This window comes from Lepidochelys kempii, chromosome 24, assembly GCF_965140265.1.
Source record: "Lepidochelys kempii isolate rLepKem1 chromosome 24, rLepKem1.hap2, whole genome shotgun sequence".
Taxonomy (NCBI): Eukaryota; Metazoa; Chordata; order Testudines; family Cheloniidae; genus Lepidochelys; species Lepidochelys kempii.
Window position 1 is genome coordinate 11,414,697 of NC_133279.1, and position 24,892 is coordinate 11,439,588.

Sequence of the window (24,892 nt, forward strand, 5' to 3'; positions counted from 1 at the left end):
CAGCACCTTGTAGAAGAGGGGAGAGTCACAGGTGTCAGGGGACACATTTGTCCTAGTAGGACCTCCCACCCTTCTGCGGGGTCCCACACCACCGAATCCAGCACTGATGCCATATTCATGCCCCAAACCTGAACCAATGTGTGAGAAGAGGCTGGGAGGCAGGGATGGCTAACACCTCTGATGTCCCCTAGCCAGGGATTGCTGCCCTGCAAGGCCACTATGCTCCCAGGCTGATGGGCTGTGACAGATTAGGTGCCCAGGACTGTCCCAGATCCATCAGCGCCAGGGCTACAGGTATGACAGCTCCATTCCCTGGGCCCCAGCTCCTGTGGGGAGCTGAGACCCACATGAGGTTACCCCTCCCCCAGTGCCCCTGGACATAGATCTGTCATGGGGAGCCCTCCCCCAACAAGGGCACCTGAGCCCATACAGCTCTACCCCCAGCCACCGGAGCTGGGGAAGGGAGAAGTTGCTGGGAAGGGCAGCTCAGAAGCAGACCCAGCAAGAGCTGAGGCCAGTGGCTGCAGCAGAGCCCTGGGGATGTAGGATGCATGACTGACTGGTCTGTGGAGCTTTACCTGCGCTGACTGGCTGTTCACTCCAAACCCTCCCTTGCAGTCTCTGCACCTCAGCTTACTAACCCCCCAGCCTGTTCTCATTCTCCTCCCCTTCCTCTTTGTTTAGCTAATCTCCTCCCAGCCCAAAACACCCCCCAGGAAACACAAAGGAAGAAACAAACAAAAGAATCATGGCTTGCCCATGCCCTCCGGAGCCACAGATCTGCTTGCACATCACGCCCCACCCCACCCTGCCGCGCGCCTGGCTGGTCTCTTCAGGTGTGAGCTCCCCTGCCTCTTGGCGCATGCCCATGGTATGTGCCATGCTTTAAACTGGGACGCTGGTCTCTGGAGGCACAGGATTCTTCACTGCTTTGGAGAGCACAAACCCTCAGGGCCCTGTGTGTAACAGTGCTCCGCCTACAGTGTGCCTCTGTACCACGACAACCCTCGCTAGCAACAGGGAATGCAGTGGGGGGTGTCCAAAAAGTTCAACCACTGTGAAAGTTCAGTTATCGCTGTAAGAGCTTTGCCCGCCCTTGTGTGTATCCCTTCCATCTACCCAGTGCAGATGGACAGATAGGAGCTAGCTGTGCACTAAAGAGAGCAGAATGGCCACAGCGGCACAGGCAGAGGGTTGGACTAACCACTCGAGTACAACTCCACCCGACCCTCTGGGTACCTCCTTGGGCAGTCACGAGCCACCACAACCAGAGCCACACTGCTACCATGTGCCTGTCTCCCCACTCTCGTTAGCACTACAAAAAGTAATTTTCCCTCTGTTGATATTCACCCCTTCCTGTCAACTGTTGGGAATGGGCCACATCCACCCTAATTGAATTGGCCTCGTTAGCACTGACCCCGCCACTTGGTAAGGTAACTCCCATCTTTTCATGTGCTGTATATTTATACCTGCTTACTGTATTTTCCAGTCCATGTCTCTGATGAAGTAGGCTATAGCCCACAAAAGCTTATGCCCAAATAAATTTGTTAGTCTCTAAGGTGCCACAAGGACTCCTCATTGTTTCTACCCACTCTGAGACTCACACCGCCCACCTGCTGTGTACACGTGCACTTACTGTGCATCTGTTCAGTGCCCAGCCCAGTGGGGCTCCAGTCTCCGTGGGGGTCTCTAGGTACCACCATAAAATACTAACAATAATAATTAATAAACGGCCCCCAGAGACCTGTGTTTACATCACAATCTCAGCTTTCATTTCTTTCAAAAAGTAGGTTTTTAGCTCTCATGATTGCAGAGAAAAGATTGAAAAGATGACCTGAGTGTAATCAACACAGCAGCACCTTCCTGAGTCTGCAGAGAGTCTGAGATACTCACTCTCCAAAGGGGACCTACTCCAGTCATCTCAATGGAGTGTAAACTTCCAGCCCCACTGCTCCAAGCCCTCCACCCCCACCCCAGGATTGTGCATGTGGCAGAAGGGGAAGGGTGAAGTGATCCCTTCCGCTAGCAGCTATACCCCAGCTTCTGGGGTAAGTATTGGGGGGTACAGGGGAGCCTGTTTGGTGGGGAGTGGGGCCCCTACTGCTGCTCCTGGGGGAAGAAAGGGGTCTCTGCCTGAGAGAGTAATAGGGCCCCAAACACTGCTACTGTAAGTGGAGGGGCTTGGGCCATGGTGGAGATTCTGTTCTATTCTATTCTAGTTCTTCCCCCACCCTGCTTGCTGTACCTGAGTACCTTAATCCAGCCTTGACAGCTCCTGCACAAATAGACCCCTCATTAGCAACAGAGGAATCTTGCTTGGAAGTGTCACTAAGAGAGAGGAACTTGCTTGGACTCCCTCCCTCTCCTAATGGACATTAGAAGTTGAATTGCATGACTTCCAGTCAGCCAGCCCCAGTGCCAAGGAATAGGAAGTCTCACTATACGTCTACACTACGAAATTAGATCAAATTTATAGTCGATTTTTTAGAAATTGATTTTGTACAGTCGATTGTGTGTGTCCCCACTTAAGACCATTAAGTTGGCGGAATGCGTCCACAGTACCAAGGCTAGCGTCGACTTCCAGAGCGTTGCACTAGGGGTAACTATCCCTCAGTTCCTGCAGTCTCTACTGCCCATTGAAATTCTGGGTAGAAATCCCAATGCCTGATGGGGCAAAAACATTGTCACGGGTGGTTCTGGGTACGTCATCAGGACTCCCCTCCCTCTGTGAAAGGAACGGCAGACAATCATTTCGCACCGTTTTTTCCTGGGTTACCTGTGCAGACGCCATACCATGGCAAGCATGGAGCCCGCTCAGCTCACGGTCACTGTACGTGTCCTGGGTGCTGGCAGATGTGCTACTGCATTGCTATACAGCAGCAGCTCATTGCCTTGTGGCAGCAGATGGTGCAGTACGACTGGTAGCTGTCGTCATCATCCTCTCCTGGGTGCTCTTGGCCGACCTCAGTGAGGTCTGTCAGGGGTGCCTGGACATAAATGGGAGTGACTCCAGGTCATTCTCTTCTTAAGTTTCGTCTCATGGAGATTCAGTCTCCCTGGAAATGATTTGGCTACAGTCCTACTGCACTGTCTGCTGGCAAGCACCCAGGAGATGACAACGGCTAGCAGTCGAACTGCACCATCTGCTGCCAGCCTACCCCTTGCTCCCCCCCTCCCTCCGTGAAGCAATGGCCAACAATAGTTTCTCGCCTTTTTCCGTGTGGGTGCCATATTGCTGTCAGCATCGTCATCCACCTGCCGCTTCTGCTGCCACTCTGCTCTCCTGCAGATGCCATGCCACGGCAAGCATGGAGCCCGCTCAGATCACTGTGGAAGTTATGAGCGTTGTAAACACCACACACGTTATCCAGCAGTATATGCAGAACCAGAAGCTGCAAAAGCAGGCAAAGAGGCGACGGCAGCGCAGTGACGAGAGTGACGAGGACATGGACACAGACGTCTCTCAAAGTACGGGCCCCAGTAATTTGGACATCATGGTGGTAATAGGGCAGGTTCTTGCCATGGAACGCCGATTCTGGGCCCAGGAAACAAGCACAAACTAGTGGGACTGTAGTCTTGCAGGTCTGGGACGATTCCCAGTGGCTCCAAAACTTTCGCATGTGTAAGGGCACTTTCATGGAACTTTGTGACTTGCTTTCCCCTGCCCTGAGGTGCAAGAATACCAAGATGAGATCAGCCGTCACAGTTGAGAAGCGAGTGGCGATAGCCCTGTGGAAGCTTGCAATGCCAGATAGCTACCAGTCAGTCAGGAATCAATTTGTAGTGGGTAAATCTACTGTGGGGGCTGCTGTGATCCAAGTGCCAACACAATCACTGAGCTGCTGCTATCAAGGGTAGTGACTCTGGGAAATGTGCAGGTCATAGTGGTTGGCTTTGCTGCAATGAGATTCCCTAACTGTAGTGGGGCCATAGACGGAACCCATATCCCTATCTTGGCACCAGAGCACCAAGGCAGCGAGTACATAAACCGAGAGGGGTACTTTTCAATGGTGCTGCAAGCACTGGTGGATCACAAGTGACGTTTCACCAACATCAAGATGGGATGGCCAGGAAAGGTACATGACGCTCGCATCTTCAGAAACTCTGGTCTGTTTCAACAGCTGCAGCAAGGGACTTTCTTCCTACACAAGAAAATAACCGTTGGGGATGTTGAAATGCCTATAGTAATCCTTGGGGACCCAGCCTACCCCTTGCTCCCATGGCTCATGAAGCCGTACACAGGCAGCCTGGACTGTAGTCAGGAGCTGTTCAACTATAGGCTGAGCAAGTGCAGAATGGTGGTAGAATGTGCATTTGGACGTTTAAAAGCGCACTGGCGCAGTTTACTGACTCACTTAGACCTCCGCGAAAACAATATTCTCATTGTTATTACTGCTTGCTGTGCACTCCACAGTATCTGTGAGCGTAAGGGGGAGACGTTTATGACAGCGTGAGAGGTTGAGGCAAATCGCCTGGCCACTGATTACGTGCAGTCAGATACCAGGGCGGTTAGAAGGGTACAGGAGGCCGCAGTGTGCATCAGAGAAGCTTTGAAAACCAGTTTCATGACTGGCCAGGCTACGGTGTGAAAGTTCTGTTTGTTTCTCCTTGATGAAAACCCACCCCCTTCGTTCACTCTATTTCCCTGTAAGCCAACCGCCCTCCCCTCCCCACTTCGATCACCGCTTGCAGAGGCAATAAAGTCATTGTTTTTTCAAATTCATGCATTCTTTAAACTGTCAAGGTAGCCCGGAGGGGTGGGGGAGGAGGGAAGCATCGGGTGGGGTCGGGGAAGAGAGAAGAACAAGGCCACACTGTACTTTAAAACTTAGTGAACGCCAGCTTTCTGTTGCTTGGGCAGTCCTCTGGGGTGGAGTGCTTGGGTGCCCGGAGGCTCCCCCCCACCACGTTCTTGGGCGTCTGGGTCAGGAGGCTATGGAACTTGGGGAGGAGGGCAGTTGGTTACACAGGGGCTGTAGCGGCGGTCTGTGCTCCTGCCTTTCCTGCAACTCAACCATACACCGGAGCATATCAGTTTGATCCCCCAGTAGCCTCAGCATTGCCTCCTGCCTTCTGTTAGCAAGCTGACACCACCTATCATCTTCAACCTGCCACCTGTCCTCGCCTTCATATTGTGCTTTCCTGGACTCTGACATTGCTTGCCTCCATGCATTCTGCTGTGATCTTTCAGTGTGGGAGGACTGCATGAGCTCAGAGAACATTTCATCGCGAGTGCATTTTTTTCGCCTTCTAATCTTCGCTAACCTCTGGGACAGAGATGATTGTGTGAGTATTGAAACATTTGCAGCTGTGGGAGGGAAAAAAAGGGAGAGTAGTAGTTAAAAAGACACATTTTAGAGAACAATGGGTAGACTCTTTTATAGTGAACCTTGCTGTTAACATTACATAGCACATGTGCTTTCGGTACAAGGTCGCATTTTGCCTTTTATATTGAGGTCTGCCGGTTTGGTGTCAGAGATCACACATGGAGGGCCGGGCAACAGAATTCGGCTTGCAGGCAGCCACGGTAAGCCACAGTCTTTTGGCTTCTTTAACCTTCATAACATGTGGGAATGGTTTCAAACAGCAGCGACCCCATTTCCCATACCAAGCAGCCGTTGAGTTGGCCATTTAAAATGGGCTGGCAATTTAAAAGGAGGGGCTGCGGTTTTTGGGTTAACATGCAGCACAAACCCAACTTACCCCCCCCCAACACACACACACAATTCTCTGGGATGATCGCTTCACCCGTCCCCCCACCACGTGGCTAACAGCGGGGAATATTTCTTTTCAGCCACAGGCACACAGCCCAGCAGGAACAGCCACCTCTGAATGTCCCCTTACTAAAATTACCCTATTTCAATCAGGTGACCATGAGGAGATGTCCCTGGAGGATTTCCACTCCATCCCCAGACAGGTTAACAGACATTTCCAGTAGCTGTACTGGCTGCGAATGCATCATAGAATCATAGAATATCAGGGTTGGAAGGGACCCCTGAAGGTCATCTAGTCCAACCCCCTGCTCGAAGCAGGACCAATTCCCAGTTAAATCATCCCAGCCAGGGCTTTGTCAAGCCTGACCTTAAAAACCTCCAAGGAAGGAGATTCTACCATCTCCCTAGGTAACGCATTCCAGTGTTTCCCCTCCCTCTTAGTGAAAAAGTTTTTCCTAATATCCAATCTAAACCTCCCCCACTGCAACTTGAGACCATTACTCCTCGTTCTGTCATCTGCTACCATTGAGAACAGTCTAGAGCCATCCTCTTTGGAACCCCCTTTCAGGTAGTTGAAAGCAGCTATCAAATCCCCCCTCATTCTTCTCCTCTGCAGGCTAAACAATCCCAGCTCCCTCAGCCTCTCCTCATAACTCATGTGTTCTAGACCCCTAATCATTTTTGTTGCCCTTCGCTGGACTCTCTCCAATTTATCCACATCCTTCTTGTAGTGTGGGGCCCAAAACTGGACACAGTACTCCAGATGAGGCCTCACCAATGTCGAATAGAGGGGAACGATCACGTCCCTCGATCTGCTCACTATACCCCTACTTATACATCCCAAAATGCCATTGGCCTTCTTGGCAACAAGGGCACACTGCCGACTCATATCCAGCTTCTCGTCCACTGTCACCCCTAGGTCCTTTTCCGCAGAACTGCTGCCTAGCCATTTGGTCCCTAGTCTGTAGCAGTGCATTGGGTTCTTCCGTCCTAAGTGCAGGACCCTGCACTTATCCTTATTGAACCTCATCAGATTTCTTTTGGCCCAATCCTCCAATTTGTCTAGGTCCTTCTGTATCCTTTCCCTCCCCTCCAGCGTATCTACCACTCCTCCCAGTTTAGTATCATCCGCAAATTTGCTGAGGGTGCAATCCACACCATCCTCCAGATCATTTATGAAGATATTGAACAAAACCGGCCCCAGGACCGACCCTTGGGGCACTCCACTTGATACCGGCTGCCAACTAGACATGGAGCCATTGATCACTACCCGTTGAGCCCGACAATCTAGCAAGCTTTCTACCCACCTTATAGTGCATTCATCCAGCCCATACTTCCTTAACTTGCTGACAAGCATACTGTGGGAGACCGTGTCAAAAGCTTTGCTAAAGTCAAGAAACAATACATCCACTGCTTTCCCTTCATCCACAGAACCAGTAATCTCATCATAAAAGGCGATTAGATTAGTCAGGCATGACCTTCCCTTGGTGAATCCATGCTGGCTGTTCCTGATCACTTTCCTCTCATGCAAGTGCATCAGGATTGATTCTTTGAGGACCTGCTCCATGATTTTTCCAGGGACTGAGGTGAGGCTGACTGGTCTGTAGTTCCCAGGATCCTCCTTCTTCCCTTTTTTAAAGATTGGCACTACATTAGCCTTTTTCCAGTCATCCGGGACTTCCCCGGTTCGCCACGAGTTTTCAAAGATAATGGCCAATGGCTCTGCAATCACAGCCGCCAATTCCTTCAGCACTCTCGGATGCAACTCGTCCGGCCCCATGGACTTGTGCACGTCCAGCTTTTCTAAATAGTCCCTAACCGCCTCTATCTCCACAGAGGGCAGGCCATCTCTTCCCCATTTTGTGATGCCCAGCGCAGCAGTCTGGGAGCTGACCTTGTTAGTGAAGACAGAGGCAAAAAAAGCATTGAGTACATTAGCTTTTTCCACATCCTCTGTCACTAGGTGGCCTCCCTCATTCAGTAAGGGGCCCACACTTTCCTTGGCTTTCTTCTTGTTGCCAACATACCTGAAGAAACCCTTCTTGTTACTCTTGACATCTCTTGCTAGCTGCAGCTCCAGGTGCGATTTGGCCCTCCTGATATCATTCCTACATGCCCGAGCAATATTTTTATACTCTTCCCTGGTCATATGTCCAACCTTACACTTCTTGTAAGCTTCTTTTTTATGTTTAAGATCCGCTAGGATTTCACTATTAAGCCAAGCTGGTCGCCTGCCATATTTACTATTCTTTCGACTCATCGGGATGGTTTGTCCCTGTAACCTCAACAGGGATTCCTTGAAATACAGCCGGCTGTCCTGGACTCCTTTCCCCTTCAAGTTAGTCCCCCAGGGGATCCTGGCTATCCGTTCCCTGAGGGAGTCGAAGTCTGCTTTCCTGAAGTCCAGGGTCCGTATCGTGCTGCTTACCTTTCTTCCCTGCGTTAGGATCCTGAACTCAACCAACTCATGGTCACTGCCTCCCAGATTCCCATCCACTTTTGCTTCCCCCACTAATTCTACCTGGTTTGTGAGCAGCAGGTCAAGAAAAGAAAAGTCTTCATCCCAAGTCTTCAGGACAAATTGATCATTAAACACGCTTGCTTTTAAACCATGTATTATATTTATAAAGGTACACTCACCAGAGGTCACGTCTCCACCTGGTGGGTCCGGGAGCTTGCCTTGGGTGGGTTTGGGGGGTATTGGCTCCAGGTCCAGGGTGAGAAACAGTTTCTGGCTCTCAGGGAAAACAGTTTCTCTGCTTACTTGCTGTGCGCTATCTTCAACCTCCTCTTCCTCCTCCTCATCTTCCTCATCCCCAAAATGTGCATCCCTGTTGCGTGATAATCCATTGATGGAGTCAAAGCACAGGGGTGGGGTAGTGGTGGCTGCACCCACTAGAATGGCATGCAGCTCATCATAGAAGCAGCAGGTCTGGGGCTCTGACCCCGAGCGGCCGTTTGCCTCTCTGGTTTTTTGGTAGGCTTGCCTGAGCTCCTTAAATTTCACGCGGTACTGCTGCAGGTCCCTGTTATAGCCTCTGTCCTTCATGCCCTTGGAGATTTTTTCAAATGTTTGGGCATTTTGTCTTTTGGAACGGAGTTCTGATAGCACAGATTCGTCTCCCCATACAGCAATCAAATCCCGTACCTCCCGTTCAGTCCATGCTGGAGCTCTTTTGCAATTCTGGGACTCCATCATGGTCACTTCTGCTGATGAGATCTGCGCTCATCTGCAGCTTGTCATACTGGCCAAACAGGAAATGAGATTCAAAAGTTTGCGGGCCTTTTCCTGTCTCCCCCAAATTCGACCCGGCAAGGTCGATTTCAGCACTAATACCCTCATTGGGGGAGGAGTACAGAAATCGATTTTAAGAGCCCTTTAAGTTGAAAAAAATGGCTTTGTCCTGTTGACGGGTGCAGGGTTAAATTGATCTAACGCTGCTAAATTTGACCTAATCTCGTAGCGAGAGCAGGGCTTATATATTGAAGCTGAGTTTAGTGCTGTTCTTATCTGAAAACTAGCCAGTGTCTCTATTGGTCTTCACTACAGAGACAGAGCTAAATAAATGGCACTGTCTTAGGTCCTTGCAAAATGTGAATTAGTTTTTTAAAGTCCACGCAAAATCCACTGGTTTATGCCATGCAAGGAAAGCAGACTTTCTCCATTAAAAAGAAAACAGTCGAGTCTTATTGTCTGCTCATATAATTTGATTACAGTGCAGTGTGAGCCATCAGCATTATCATGTGACCAGCCCCCAGGAAAGCCTCACTTGGGGCAAAGAGCTGGGGGCGCTGTTGCAAAGGGCAGGGTTTAGATGCATACTTAGTGCAATGCCCTGCCTTGTTCTGGTGAGGTAAGTGGCAGCCCCTGGAGAGAACAGGAGATGTGCATTTACTGTGAAGGCTGCTGGCCTTCCCTTGCAGAAAGTCTTGTCACTGTTCTTCCCAGATCCTATGCCACCAGAGATGCTTACGGAAAAAAGCTGAGCTGAATTCTGCAGCCCAGCCTGTGGGGCAGTCACACACCACATCATCTCGGCCAGGGAGGAGCTCTGTTCTTTTTCAGACGTTTTAGGTCCTCAGCGCCAGTAACTTAGCCATTCTGCCCAGACTGGAGATGCTGAGTTGCACCGTCCAGGGCACAAATGATCTAAGAAAGTCCCTGCAATGAGGTCCAGGGCTGAAGTCCGTACTCAGTGAAAACTCCCACAGCTCACCAGGCCCAGAATGGAAGTTCTCACTGAGTAAAGACTAAAAATCTCAGAACTGGGGCCAGTAATTTGTGCTGTTCTCACCTTAACTGAGCGTTCCAGTGGTCTGTCTGGGCAGTGTGGAGAAGGCCATAATGCTCAAGGGCTCCACCCTAGGGAATCCCCAGTCTCTCCCTAAATGACGGGTTTTAACAAGATTTCCAGTACAAGCCTGATTTGCTCCCGTTTCCCTTGGTTTTCCCAAAAGCCCTTAGCACTTCCAATGTTGCTTGTGTCCTCAGTAGCCAGAGGAAAATTTGTTTGAAATTTTTGAACTGAATGAAAAAAAGGTGTGTGGTGGGGGAAATAGTCGACTTTCCCTAACTGGTCCGGGCACATCTGAGCCTTTCAACAGTGGCCTCTGATTTTGGGAGGCCAACCTCAGGTACCTCGGGCCTGTCTCTCAGAGAATCTGAGCAGCCCAGCTCTCGTTGACTTTGCCTTGTGGGTGGCATCTGTGGGTGCTCAACCCTTCTGAAAATCTGGCCCAAGAGGTGTCCAGTTAGGCATCCAAAATGACTGGCCACTTTTGAACGTGGAGCCCTTTTATCTGAAAGGTACCTCGAGTGGGGTATTTTAGGGAGTTCTACAGTGCTGGTCTCTGTAGTGTCTAAGTGCTAATTTGCTTCATTCTTGTGCATGGGGCAATTTCCGTGGACACTTGTTTTTGTAGTTATTCACCTTGGACATAGGAGCAGATGATGCTCTGCCAGGGATTGGCAAACATAATGAAGCCTTTTAGATTAAATTACAAAATTAGGGGCTATTTGCAGGAGTAAGAATTACTCACTCGAGTAAAGGTTGCAGATCCAGGTCCTTAGTGGCTGAAGAGGATGCAGGGGATGTGCTGTATGTGGATGTTATTCAAGCATTTCATTCTCTGTTTCATTGCAATCTCACTCACCATTCAGATTGGCTTGGAAATGACACTAGCGCATGGGCTGAGAACTGGCTGCAGGCCTGAAAACTTGTGAGCCATGTAACATGCTGGGGTGCTAGCCCAGTGCTGCTGCAGGGGTCTGTGATAGCATCATCTGGTTTCATAGATTCCATGGCCAGAAGGGACCACTGTGATTGTCTAGTATAACACAGGCCAGAGAACTGTTAGAAAAATATCCGTTTAATCTCTTCATTAACACCATAGAAGGGGGTGTAATGGCAAGACACAGAGAGACCGAGAGCTCCTGGCTAAAGGGAAACAATGCACCTGAGACAACAGAGAATGCCTGAGAATCCTTTCCTGTGCACCCAGCTGATCCCTGCCTTCGGCGAGGGCGGGGATGAGCAGGATTCATGCTACTAGTCTCCTTCCTTATGTTTGCTTTGCGGTCGCTTTGGGTCTAACGACGAAAAGGCCCGTGAGCTCTGCCAGGAACTCCTTTGGGACTCATTTCCACCACTGCAGGCTAAACAGCCATGTAGAGTGTTCACACACATTGTGGCACCAGTTTAACCAGAATGTCCACGCTGCTATGTTTAGTGCACTAGCTCGAGCCCTGCTAGCCTAAGTCTCTCTAGCTGGGCTAGGAGGCGTCCTGCCTGCTGCCGTGTGGCCAAGCCCTTGGAGGGGGTGTATTCACAGGGGGAACTGAACGAGGGGGTGATTGGAGCTGCGCAGAAAGCAGGGGCAGAAGGATATGGAGAATGCCGTGGGCACATTCCCTGGCGTTTCTCTTTAAGAAGCTGGTCTCAGTGGAGGCAGCTCTGAGCTCTCAGCCTTCCCATCCCCTGGCTCCTGCCCACTCTCTGTTTCACTGTCCTCTCTAATTCGGTCTTTCCTAAACAGCACAGACCCTTCAATACCTGTAGTTCAGTCATGACGACTATTCCACCATGTTTCTGTTCTCCCTAGAATAGCTGGTTTCACTTCCCGCACCAGTACCTCTAGTTCCTCCATTTTGTTACCCAGGCTCCTCGCACTGGTGTACAAACATCTTCATTTTTGCTGTTTGGCCTCACTCACATTCTGTACCCTATTAGGCACGGACATTCTACAGCCAGTATGACCTGTTAGACTGGTATCCACACTGCCCTTCCTCCTTATGTCCATTCTCCTACCCACGGCTGTATTCTTTCTTACTTCGTTTTCTTCCCTCTCAATGTGAAAATCCGGTGTGGAGATTACCTGGACATCTCCCAACCATCCCCACAAATTCCTAGTTTAAAGCTCTCTTAATCAGTTGTGCCAGCCTCCATCCTCAAAGTCTATTTCCTTCCCTACTCAGATAAAGTCCATCCTGAGAGAACTGTCCTCTGTCCATGAATGCCTCCCAGTGGACATACATCCCAAAGCCCTCCTTATAGCACCACTGCCTGAGTCATCTGTTGATAGTCATAATCTTGTCACACCTTTGTTGCCCTTCTCTAGGAACAGGCAGAATCCCACTGAAGATCAGTCCTAGCCTTCACAACTTCCTCAGGCAAGGAGTTCCACAGGTTGATTGTGTGCTTGCTGCCCATTCATTTCATTTGGTGGCCCCTAGTTCTTATATTATGGGAACAAGTAAATAACTTTTCCTTATTCACTTTCTCCACACCACTCATGATTTTATATACCTCTATCATATGCCCCCTTAGTCTTCTCTTTTCCAAGCTGAAAAGTCTCTTTAGCCTCTTTAATCTCTCCTCATATAGGATCCGTTCCAAACCCCTAATCATTTTAGTTGCCCTTCTCTGAACCTTTTCTAATGCCAGTATATCTGTTCTGAGATGAGACCACATCTGTACGCAGTATTCAAGATGTGGGCATAACATGGATTTATGTAAGGGCAATAAGATATTCTCCGTCTTATTCTCTATCCCTTTTTTTAATGATACCTGACATCCTGTTTGCTTTTTTGACTGCCGCTGCACACTGTGTGGGCGTCTTCAGAGAACTAGCCACGATGACTTCAAGCTCTTTCCTGATTTTCTGATCCTGGACGGGAAGGTCTGTGTGTTCCCCAAGAGGTCCAACGACGCATGCGCCATCCTGTCACCAAGGCTGGAGAGGCTGCAGCAGAGCTTCACCGTGTGCCAGAGACCCTTCAGCCACCTAGCCCGGCCCTGTGGCCTCTTCTCCTGTGCCACCAGGGACACAATGACCAGATCCTGCTCTGCCAGGAGAGCCCCACTGAGTATCAGAGGCACGTGGGCGAGAAGCCCCTGACGTTCAGTGTCCCACCGAGCAGCAGCAGTGCCTGGCCTGGGACTCGGCCACGGGGCTGGTGCAGCGGCGGCGAACAGGCAAGCCTTAGGCAGGAAGGGTGCTGCCGAGGGCTGAGCCGGCGATCGTCCTGGGGAAGGACGAGGACTCCTACGGGGGCTCATTAGATGCCAATCAGGCATTTGTGGGGAGGTGAACATGTGGCGTTATGTGCTGTCGCCTGAACAGATGGGGCAGCTGCACAGGGAGAAGCTCCCAGCCCCAGTCCAGACAGGGCAGCCCGGAGTTACCAGCTCCAGGCTAGGGGGTGACGGAGCCCATGGTGCACCACGGTGCACTGAGGCCGCGAGCAGTCAGCACCCAGGAACCTGGAGTGGGGAGGAGTGGGAGGGCCCTGGGAGATGGAGGGAGCCACCCGGCTCCTGAGCCCTGGGAGCGGGGGACACGCTTTTCACAAGCGACTTGGGATTTTGGGTGTCTCAGTTTGTGGGACACCTGGAAGGGCCCAGCTCCAGAGGGGGCTGAGCAATCTGCTGCCAAGACCTGGCCGTTCCAGGGGCCCCAAATCACTCGTCGCTTATGAAAACATTGGCCCTTGTCTGGGCCCATTTGTGCCTGATGGGCTTCTCTGGAGGCCCCCCCGTCTCTGTGTCACTATTGAGTCCGATGAAGTGAGGAAACCTGCCGGGGCCTCTGCTGGTAGGGCTCCGAAATCAGCAAGGGGTGGGCAGGAGCCTCCCACGCAGAGGCTGTGAGCTCCCCGGGTGGATGGGGAGATGGCTGGGGATGGGCCCACAGCACAGCTAATGCAACGACCCCTCTGCTGCTACCCCTCCACTGCTGCACTCATCACCACCACAGAAAGCTGGGCCCAACCAGCCACTGGCCATAGTAGCTCACGGTGAAGCCCTGCAATCCTGCCCCACCCCGGCCTTTCCTATTCGCCCTCCCAGAGTAGGGCAGCAGCCTGAACCAGGGGCACATTCATCTCTGTGCTGAGAGTTGCCTGGACACTGAGCAGAACCAAAGTCCAGTGCTGGGACCCCTGAGACACTGCTTCCCCCGTGTTCCCACCGGCATAGGCAAAATCCCTCCCAGGGCCGCTGCCTCCTGCCATGGGGACTAGTGCGCTTTTTGGGCCTCAGCCCTTCAGAATAGCAGGGTTGAGCTGGGTGAGATCTGCTTCTACCCATCTCCTAACAGAGCCAGCCAGGGAGCTCCAGCAAGCCCTCCAGTAACTGGCCTGGCCACCACTTGGTGCTGCTCTGAACACCCTGTCAGCACCAGCATAAACCCTTGTTCTAGCACGGATGTCACCTGCCAGGTGCATGACATCACATGCCATCCCAGGGACCCAGAACTGCTGCTTCCCAGAATGCATCAGCCAGGGAAGCGGCTGATGGGTTAGAAACCACTGCAGTCTCCTGGCACCTGGCAGGCAAGTCTAGGCGGGCTGTGGGGAGAGGGTGTTTCCGACCCTGGATGAGGGCCCTGCTGCGCCTGCACCCAGCATATGGTGTAACAAGGAGCCGTGCTGGGCAGGGCCATGGTGCCCTGGGGGTGATGGACACAGAGAGCACGTGGTCAGCTCATCGCCCCTTTACCTGGCCTGGCCTGGCTCTATTACGGCGGCAGGGTGGGGGTGGGGGTGTTCCCTGTGGGCTGAGCCTCCCCTCCGTCCCCGTCAAAAGCTGCTGTCCTGGAGACCATTCCATAGCCAAGGTAGGCTGGAGGGTGCTGTGGCTGGAGCCTTTGCCAGCAGCTGTGAGAGCGCTGGCCCCGAGGCCAGCACTGCAGCCACGGCTGTGCCAGATGCCCTGCATGGCTGCATGTGGCTGGCTGAGTCCTTTTCCTTCCCTCCCCCCCCACCTCGGGAACAGCCTGTTCCTTCTTGAGAGAAGCTGTTGAAAGTGTGGCTGGTTTCCCCTGTGCAGCTCTAATGAGTAACTGCCATGATCAGCAGCCCTGCAACCTCCCAGCCCCACCCCCTGCATCTGCAACTCTGACTGCACCCGACCTGCAAATACTGGAATATTGTTTACCCATTGATTCTGCTGCTGTCACCACTGGGGATATAAATCAGGGCTGGTCCCCCTGGTCTCTGCGCTTGGGGACTAGCATTGCCTGGGGCAGGTTTCAGGGCAGAGCAGCCCTGGCCTCCCACCTCCCTTCTCTGTGTTCCTGCCCTGCTAACACTCCCCTCTGGGTCTCTCTGCAGGTGAAGAATATGGAGAAACTGCAGCTTTGGCTCCTCGTCCTTGCTGGCTTCTCAGGAGCGGTCACGCAAACAGGTGGGGTAGAGCTGGCTGTGCCAGGGGGCCGAGCCCTGGCTGAATCTGCAGAAGGATGGGGCTGGCCCCTGGCTTCTGCAAGGTTTAAGATGACCCTTGTAATTGCAATGCTGCTGCTGCTGCTGCAAAAAGCAAATGCAATTTTAGGTTTCATTACCAGAGGCACAGCATGCAAGTCCCGGGTGGAGATAGCACTGCTCTGCTCAGTGCTGGTGAGGCCTCAGCTGCAGTACTGTGTCCAGTTTTGGTCCCCAATGCATAGAAAGGATGTAGAGAAACTGGCAAGGATCCAGAGCCAAGCGACCAAGATGATCAAGGGGAGGGAGTTCAGGCCATCTGAGCACAGGCTGAAGGAACTGGGAAGGTTTAGTTTGGAAAAGAGGAGATTAAGGGGGAATATGATAGCGAGCTTCAAATACTTGAAAGGCTGCCATAAAAACGATGGAGAAAAGTTGCTCTCTCTTGCCACGGAGGGCAGGACAAGAGGCAGCGGGTTCAGACTACAGCAGAGCAGATTTAGATGAAAAACTTCCTAACGGTAAGAACAGAAGGACAATGGAGCAGATGCGTAGGGAGGCTGTGGAAGCTCCTTCACTGGAGGTTTTCAAAAGGAGGCTGGAGCCATCTGTCTGCGATGGTTTAGCCCAACAAATCCTGAATCTTGGCAGGGGTTAGACTAGGTGACCCTGGCGGTCCCTTCTAACCCCAAGGGTCCATGATTCCAAGCCCTCTTCCTGGCTTGCTTGTCGAGTGCGTGGGGAGAGGAGGGGACGAGCCGGACTGGGTGCTGGGACCCTCACTCACTCAAGTCCCTTTGCTGCAGCGGGCCTGGGTGCTGGGGGAAGCTGTGAGCTGTCTCTGCAGTGACAGTGTTCCCAGGTTCTTGGCTCAGCAGCTCCTCACACTGAGAGTTGCCCCCCACAGCAGCTGCAGAGAAAGGGAAGAGAGGAAAACAAGGGAGGGAGAAAGGAGGTTGTGGGGGAGGACAGGGCTCCATGGGGCATCGGCCAAAGCACTCACCTCCCAGCGCTAAGTCTCATTGCCAGATATACTGCACAGCCCCGGAGAGAGGTGCCTGGGCAGAGATGTGTGTGTGGGGAGCTTAGGGCTGGGATAACAGGGGGCTGCAGGTCGGGATTGAGGGGCATCGGCAGAGCTGTGTACACAGGCCCCTGCTCTTGCTGTGCAATGGGCCGTGGATTGTGGCCACGGGCAGAGGTGAGCGCATGCATGGCTGGGAAGGGCTGTGAATGTCCAGGGATAGGAATAGCAGTTTTTTCTGCAGGCCAGGGCTGGAGGCAGCCCAGACTGGAAGGGCAGCAGGTACCGCGATCAGGGTCCCATCTCTGGGCACAGCGTGAGAGGGAAGCTCGCCCTCTGTCAGCCCAGCCTGTCCGACGCCAGCCAGGACTGAGCCTCCTGTCTGAGAACATGGCCCAGGTTCCATCCAGCCTCAGCAGGCACAGGGCCAGCTCCTCAATGGGTGCAAATCAGCAGAGCTCCAGTGACATGACTTGTTGTGCCTTGTTAACACCAGCTGCAGCTCTGGCCCCACATGTTTCCTCATGGGAGAGATTGGAAACCTAGATTGAGCCATTTTCTGACAGGCTAAAATTTCCTGCATCCGAGCGCCCATGGGGATGAGGAGCAGCTCCCCTACGGGGAGCGAACAGCACCACCCCTCGCAGGGCACATTTCACCAGGGGATCCGCAGGTACCATGCAGATGAGCTGGGATTCACTCACAGATCGCCCCCTCCACCAGCAGGCAGTCACCACGGGGGCGGGACCCAGTGGCTGTCTGTGCCCAGCAGCTGCATGGCAAAGCCCTGGCGCTGGGTGCAAAGAGGGATGGTGTCTGCAGGGGATTGTGGCTGGTGAACGCACTGGGCTGAGCTGGAGTCTGACAAGGCCTTGCTGTGGGGATCAGAGTGCCAGCCTGGTCAGACAACTGGCACCTTCCTACCAGTCAGCTGGTTCCATGTGAATTCTGGGTCACACCAACTGATTTACTGATTCCAGTCCACCGAGCCGGGGTGAATCCATTAGCTGGGTGCCACAGGGCAGGGTGCCACGGGGCAGAAGGTTGGCAGGGAGGGGCCAGTGCCAGGCGCGTGGGTGGCAGCGACTGGGCAGGCTTGGCCGGAAGCCTTGGGGTAGAGCAGATTCAGCCAGGTGCTGTGGGGGATAGAAAGGCTCGGACCCCCACAGCACCTTGGGGTAAACAGGCTCAGACAGGCACTGTGGAGTAGGTAGGAGGGGGGCCAGGCGGGCTTGGCTAGGTGCCCTGAGGCAGGAGGGGAGCCGGTCAGACTCAGCCAGGTGCAGTGAGGAAGGGGGGCTGGCTCCTGCCCCCCTGAAGGCTTGTTACACTCTGTGACGAGTTGCTTGGAGTCTCCTGGGGCTCGGCAGGCTCAGCCCAGCTCAGTCCCCTCTGCACGGGGAGGGCCGTGCCACCGTGCCTTCCATTGACCTTATGCGGGGCTGGGCAGGGCGACACGCTCGCTCCACAAGCAGGAACGGAGCAGGCGGGGGAGCCCCATTGGCCTGTGGCCCAGGAGGCTCTGGAGTCCAGCAGTCTCTGGACTCATCAAGCCCTCGGATCGCTACCCCTTCCTGCTTCTCCACGTGGGCACCAATGATACTGCCAAGAATGACCTTGAGCGGATCACTGCGGACTATGTGGCTCTAGGAAGAAGAATAAAGGAGTTGGAGGCGCAAGTGGTGTTCTCGTCCATCCTCCCCGTGGAAGGAAAAGGCCTAGGTAGGGAGCGTCGAATCGTGGAAGTCAACGAATGGCTACGCAGATGGTGTCGGAGAGAAGGCTTTGGTTTCTTTGACCATGGGATGGTGTTCCATGAAGGAGGAGTGCTGGGTAGAGACGGGCTCCATCTTACGAAGAGAGGGAAGAGCATCTTTGCCAGCAGGCTGGCTAACCTAGTGAGGAGGGCTTTAAACTAGGTTCACCGGGGGAAGGAGACCAAAGCCCTGAGGTAAGTGGGAAAGCGGGATACCGGGAGGAAGCACAGGCAGGAATGTCTGTGAGGGGAGGGCTCCTGCCTCATACTGGCAATGAGGGGCGATCAACAGGTTATCTCAAGTGCTTATATACAAATGCACAAAGCCTTGGAAACAAGCAGGGAGAACTGGAGGTCCTGGTGATGTCAAGGAATTATGATGTGATTGGAATAACAGAGACTTGGTGGGATAACTCACATGACTGGAGTACTGTCATGGATGGTTATAAACTGTTCAGGAAGGACAGGCAGGGCAGAAAAGGTGGGGGAGTAGCACTGTATGTAAGGGAGCAGTATGACTGCTCAGAGCTCCGGTACGAAACTGCAGAAAAACCTGAGTGTCTCTGGATTAAGTTTAGAAGTGTGTGCAACAAGAGTGATGTAGTGGTGGGAGTCTGCTATAGACCACCGGACCAGGGGGATGAGGTGGATGAGGCTTTCTTCCGGCAGCTCACGGAAGCTACTAGATCGCATGCCCTGATTCTCATGGGTGACTTTAATTTTCCTGATATCTGCTGGGAGAGCAATACAGCGGTGCATAGACAATCCAGGAAGTTTTTGGAAAGCGTAGGGGACAATTTCCTGGCGCAAGTGCTAGAGGAGCCAACTAGGGGGGGTGCTTTTCTTGACCTGCTGCTCACAAACCGGGTAGAATTAGTGGGGGAAGCAAAAGTGGATGGGAATCTGGGAGGCAGTGACCATGAGTTGGTTGAGTTCAGGATCCTGACGCAGGGAACAAAGGTAAGCAGCAGGATACGGACCCTGGACTTCAGGAAAGCAGACTTCGACTCCCTCAGGGAACGGATGGCCAGGATCCCCTGGGGGACTAACTTGAAGGGGAAAGGAGTCCAGGAGAGCTGGCTGTATTTCAAGGAATCCCTGTTGAGGTTACAGGGACAAACCATCCCGATGAGTCGAAAGAATAGTAAATATGGCAGGCGACCAACTTGGCTTAATGGTGAAATCCTAGCGGATCTTAAACATAAAAAAGAAGCTTACAAGAAGTGGAAGGTTGGACATATGACCAGGGAAGAGTATAAAAACATGCTCGGGCATGTAGGAATGTTATCAGGAGGGCCAAATCGCACCTGGAGCTGCAGCTAGCCAGAGATGTCAAGAGTAACAAGAAGGGTTTCTTCAGGTATGTTGGCAACAAGAAGAAAGCCAAGGAATGTGTGGGCCCCTTACTGAATGAGGGAGGCAACCTAGTGACAGAGGATGTGGAAAAAGCTAATGTACTCAATGCTTTTTTTGCCTCTCTTTTCACTAACAAGGTCAGCTCCCAGACTGCTGCGCTGGGCATCACAAAATGCGGAAGAGATGGCCAGCCCTCTGTGGAGATAGAGGCGGTTAGGGACTATTTAGAAAAGCTGGACGTGCACAAGTCCATGGGGCCGGACGAGTTGCATCCGAGAGTGCTGAAGGAATTGGCGGCTGTGATTGCAGAGCCACTGGCCATTATCTTTGAAAACTCGTGGCGAACCGGGGAAGTCCCGGATGACTGGAAAAAGGCTAATGTAGTGCCAATCTTTAAAAAAGGGAAGAAGGAAGATCCTGGGAACTACAGGCCAGTCAGCCTCACCTCAGTCCCTGGAAAAATCATGGAGCAGGTCCTCAAAGAATCAATCCTGAAGCACTTGCATGAGAGGAAAGTGATCAGGAACAGCCAGCATGGATTCACCAAGGGAAGGTCATGCCTGACTAATCTAATCGCCTTTTATGATGAGATTACTGGTTCTGTGGATGAAGGGAAAGCAGTGGATGTATTGTTTCTTGACTTTAGCAAAGCTTTTGACACGGTCTCTCATAGTATTCTTGTCAGCAAGTTAAGGAAGTATGGGCTGGATGAATGCACTATAAGGTGGGTAGAAAGCTGGCTAAATTGTCGGGCTCAACGGGTAGTGATCAATGGCTCCATGTCTAGTTGGCAGCCGGTATCAAGTGGAGTGCCCCAGGGGTCGGTCCTGGGGCCGGTTTTATTCAATATCTTCATAAATGATCTGGAGGATGGTGTGGATTGCACTCTCAGCAAATTTGCGGATGATACTAAACTGGGAGGAGTGGTAGATACGCTGGAGGGGAGGGATAGGATACAGAAGGACCTAGACCAATTGGAAGATTGGGCCAAAAGGAATCTGATGAGGTTCAATAAGGATAAGTGCAGGGTCCTGCACTTAGGACGGAAGAACCCAATGCACAGCTACAGACTAGGGACCGAATGGCTAGGCAGCAGTTCTGCAGAAAAGGACCTGGGGGTGACAGTGGACGAGAAGCTGGATATGAGTCAGCAGTGTGCCCTTGTTGCCAAGAAGGCCAATGGCATTTTGGGATGTATAAGTAGGGGCATAGCGAGCAGATCGAGGGACGTGATCGTTCCCCTCTATTCGACATTGGTGAGGCCTCATCTGGAGTACTGTGTCCAGTTTTGGGCCCCACACTTCAAGAAGGATGTGGATAAATTGGAGAGAGTCCAGCGAAGGGCAACAAAAATGATTAGGGGACTGGAACACATGAGTTATGAGGAGAGGCTGAGGGAGCTGGGATTGTTTAGCCTGCAGAAGAGAAGAATGAGGGGGGATTTGATAGCTGCTTTCAACTACCTGAAAGGGGGGGTTCCAAAGAGGATGGCTCTAGACTGTTCTCAATGGTAGCAGATGACAGAACGAGGAGTAATGGTCTCAAGTTGCAGTGGGGGAGGTTTAGATTGGATATTAGGAAAAACTTTTTCACTAAGAGGGTGGTGAAACACTGGAATGCGTTACCTAGGGAGGTGGTAGAATCTCCTTCCTTAGAGGTTTTTAAGGTCAGGCTTGACAAAGCCCTGGCTGGGATGATTTAACTGGGAATTGGTCCTGCTTGAGCAGGGGGTTGGACTAGATGACCTTCTGGGGTCCCTTCCAACGCTGATATTCTATGATTCTATGATTCTCTGGGCGGGCCCTGGGCTGGCACAAGAGGCACACCCCCTGCTCTGGACAGCGCTGCTGGGCTCTGCCCTGGGCGCCTATCCCAGGTCTGGGCCCAGGGCTCTCATTCACTCTCCTGGTCAGTGGACTCTGCGAACCCCAGCACACATGTGACTGCTGCACTCTCAGGCAGCCAGCGGGGCTCAGACCCAGGTGGGATCTGCAGGGACCCACCATCCTCCCTGGAAATGGCTGAAATCGGGCCCTGAGCTCTGGGAGACAAGCAGCATGACGCTGCCCGTGCTCTTCACACAGGGACCGGGTTAGAGCCCAACTGCCCTCCCCTGAGTGCCAGGTATCAAATGCCGCCTGAACTGCCCTGCAACAACCTGCACCCCCTGCCCAAACGGTCCCCCCAGCACCCTTGATCCCCCTGCCCAAGCCGCCTCCCTAGCACCTTTCATCCGCTGCCCAAACTGCCCCCCAGCAATCTGCACCCCCCTGTATGAACCGCTCCCCAGCACCCTTCATCCCCCTGCCCGAACCGCCCCCCCAGCACGCTGCACCTGCTGCCTGAACCGCCACCCCAGCACCCTTCCTCCCCCTGCCCGAACCATCCCCCCAGCACCCTTCATCCCCCTGCCCGAACCGCTCCCTTAGCACCCTTCATCCCCCTGCCCGAACCGCCCCCCTAGCACTCTTCATCCCTCTGCCTGAACCGCCCCCCCCAGCACCCTTCATCCCCCTGCCCGAACCGCCCCCCCCAGCACTCTTTATCCCCCTGTCCGAACCGCTCCCCTAGCACCCTTCATCCCCCTGCCCGAACCGCCCCCCCCCAGCACCCTTCATCCCCCTGCCTGAACTGCCCCCCAGCAACCTGCACCCCCTATCCGAACCGCCCCCACAGGACGCTGCCCTCGCTGCCCGAACCGCCCCCCAGCACTCTTCATCCCCCTGCCTGTGCCGCCCCCCCCAGCCACCTGCATGCCCCTGTCCGAACAGCCTCCCTAGCACGCTGCATCCGCTGCCCGAACTGCTCCCCCAGCACCCTTCATTCCCCTGCCCGAACCGCCCCCCCAGCACCTTCATCCCCCTGTCCGAACTGCCCCCCTAGCACCCTTCATCCCCCTGCCCGAACCGCTCCCCTAGCACCCTTCATCCCCCTGTCCGAACCGCCCCCCCAGCACTCTTCATCCCCCTGTCCGAACCGCTCCCCTAGCACCCTTCATCCCCCTGCCCGAACCGCCCCCCCAGCACCCTTCATCCCCCTGCCTGAACTGCCCCCCAGCAACCTGCACCCCCCTATCCGAACCGCCCCCCCAGCACGCTGCCCTTGCTGCCAGAACCGCCCCCCAGCACTCTTCATCCCCCTGCCTGTGCTGCCCCCCCCAGCCACCTGCATGTCCCTGTCCGAACAGCCTCCCTAGCACGCTGCATCCGCTGCCCGAACCGCCTCCCCAGCACCCTTCATCACCCTGCTTGAATTGCCCCCCCAGCACCCTTCATCCCTGTTAAGGTTCCCTCCCCACTCTGAACTCTGGGGTACAGATGTGGGGACCTGCATGAAAGACCGCCTAAGCTTATTCCCACCAGCTTAGGTTTAAACATTTCTCAAGGTACAATTTTTTTCTTGTCCTTGGATGGGTTCTGCTGCCACCACCAAGTGAGTTAGACAAAGATTCAGGAAAAGGACCACTTGGAGTTCCTGTTTCCCTAAAATATCCCCCAAGCCCCTTCACCCCCTTTCCTGGGGAGGCTTGAAAATAGTTTACCAACCAAATAGGTAAACCAGGTGAGCACAGACCAGAGGCTTGGATTTCTAGGACACTAAAAACCAATCAGATTTTTAAAAAACAGAACTTTATTATAAAGAAAAAAAAGTAAAAGAAACCCCTCTGTAAAATCAGGATGGAAGGTAATTTTACAGGGTAATAAGATTCAAAACACAGAGGATTTTCCTTTAGGCAAAACTTCAAAGTTACAAAAAACAGGGATAAACCTCCCTTTTAGCACAGGGAAAATATACAAGCTAAAACAAAAGATACTTTAATGCATTTTTTTGCTATTACTTACTATTTTTGTAAGTTAGATATATTATTTAGGAGGAGTTAGATTACTTGCTTGGTCTCTTTTTTTGTCTTTGAGAGAACACACAGAAAGAGACAAAGCAAAAACCTTCCCCCCACAGCTTTGAAAGTATTTTTTCCCCTTATTGGTCCTTTTGGTCAGGTGCCAACCAGGTTATCTGAGCTTCTTAATCCTTTACAGGTAAAGGAGGGATTTTATACTACCCTTACATGTATGTTTATGACACTCCCCCTTCTCGAACTGCCCCCCCCCAGCACCCTTCACCCCCTGCCCAAACTGCCCCCCCACAGAACCCAGCCTCACTGGCCGCCCATGTCTCCCTGGCAGATCTACATGGCAAAGTGTTCGTGTTCCCTAAGGCATCTGGAACTGCCCACGTCATCCTGAAGCCGAGGCTGGAGCAGCCGCTGCGGAACGTCACTGTGTGTCTGAGATTCGGGTGCGACCTGACTCGGGCCTACAGCCTCTTCTCCTACGCCACCAAGGCCAAGGACAACGACATCCTCCTCTTCAAACCCAAGCCCGGGGAGCTCAGTCTGTACATCGGAGGCGAACTGGTCACCTTCAAAGTCCCAGAAAGAACAGGAACAAGCGCTGGGTGGGTGCACATCTGTGCTAGCTGGGAGTCTGCCACCGGCATAGCCGAGCTCTGGGTGAACGGGAGTCCCTTACCCAGGAAGGGGCTAAAGAAAGGCTACTCTGTTGGCGCCAAGGGTGTGCTCGTCCTGGGGCAGGAGCAGGATACCCCTGGGGGTGGGTTTGACGTAAATCAGTCGTTTGTCGGGGAAATCACAGATGTGTACATGTGGGACACTCTGCTTTCCCCGGATAAAGTTAGCCTTGTCATGAACAATGGGGTCCTGCCTCACCTCATCCTTGACTGGACAACCCTGAGCTACGAGACCAAAGATTATGTTGTCATTAAACCCAGCCTGCTCCCAGTGTACTGAGGGCCCAGCACTGGTTGGCTAGTGGGGCTGGAAAATGGGTGGGGGCGCAAAGCAAGGAATTGTCTGTATCATTGTGGTAATGTAATGGACCTGCTCGGCAGGGGGCTTGCCAGAGCCCTGCGATGGGAAAGAGGCAGGTGTGCTCCGGAGATCTGCACATGGACCTGGGACCAGGGAGCTCCTCACGTCTATCTCCAGCTCTGATCCCAACTCCTACTGGGACCTTGGGAAATCACATGGGCCAGATTTGCGCGGGTGCTCACCTTGTAACAGGGCCAGCCACCCCTGAGCACCTCCTGCTGGCCAGGGGTGGCTCTGCGGTTCCCTGCCTCAGTTTCCCCTCTTGGACTCTCAATCATTCCCCCAAAGCCTTTCATGAGTCCAATTACAACAGCCCTTCTTGGGGTCTGGTTTAAGGCCATAAAATGCCAAAGGATTCAAAGAGCCCCACCCGGCTTAGCCTATGAGCAGACCTCTGTGCCTGCCCATGGCTCCAAGGAGTCTGCAGGCAAAGCTCTTTGCTGGTCCCTCA

General features: G+C 53.1%; 1 protein-coding gene across 2 annotated transcripts; it reads left to right on the forward strand.

Annotated features, from left to right (window-relative positions):
• The first annotated feature begins 1,959 nt into the window (after window positions 1-1,959).
• On the forward strand, window positions 1,960-24,360 carry APCS (amyloid P component, serum). Of its 2 annotated transcripts, XM_073322840.1 has the most exons (3): window positions 2,040-2,048; window positions 15,328-15,400; window positions 23,738-24,360. In XM_073322840.1, the coding sequence occupies exons 2-3, from the start codon at window positions 15,337-15,339 to the stop codon at window positions 24,358-24,360; spliced, it is 687 nt and encodes a 228-aa protein (XP_073178941.1). In that variant the 5' UTR covers window positions 2,040-2,048; window positions 15,328-15,336. The 2 variants fall into 2 exon arrangements, 1 of the variants encoding a protein (XP_073178941.1); XR_012156095.1 differs by lacking the exons at window positions 15,328-15,400; window positions 23,738-24,360 and adding an exon at window positions 3,243-4,196 and having other exon boundaries at window positions 1,960-2,048.
• The last annotated feature ends 532 nt before the right edge of the window (window positions 24,361-24,892 follow it).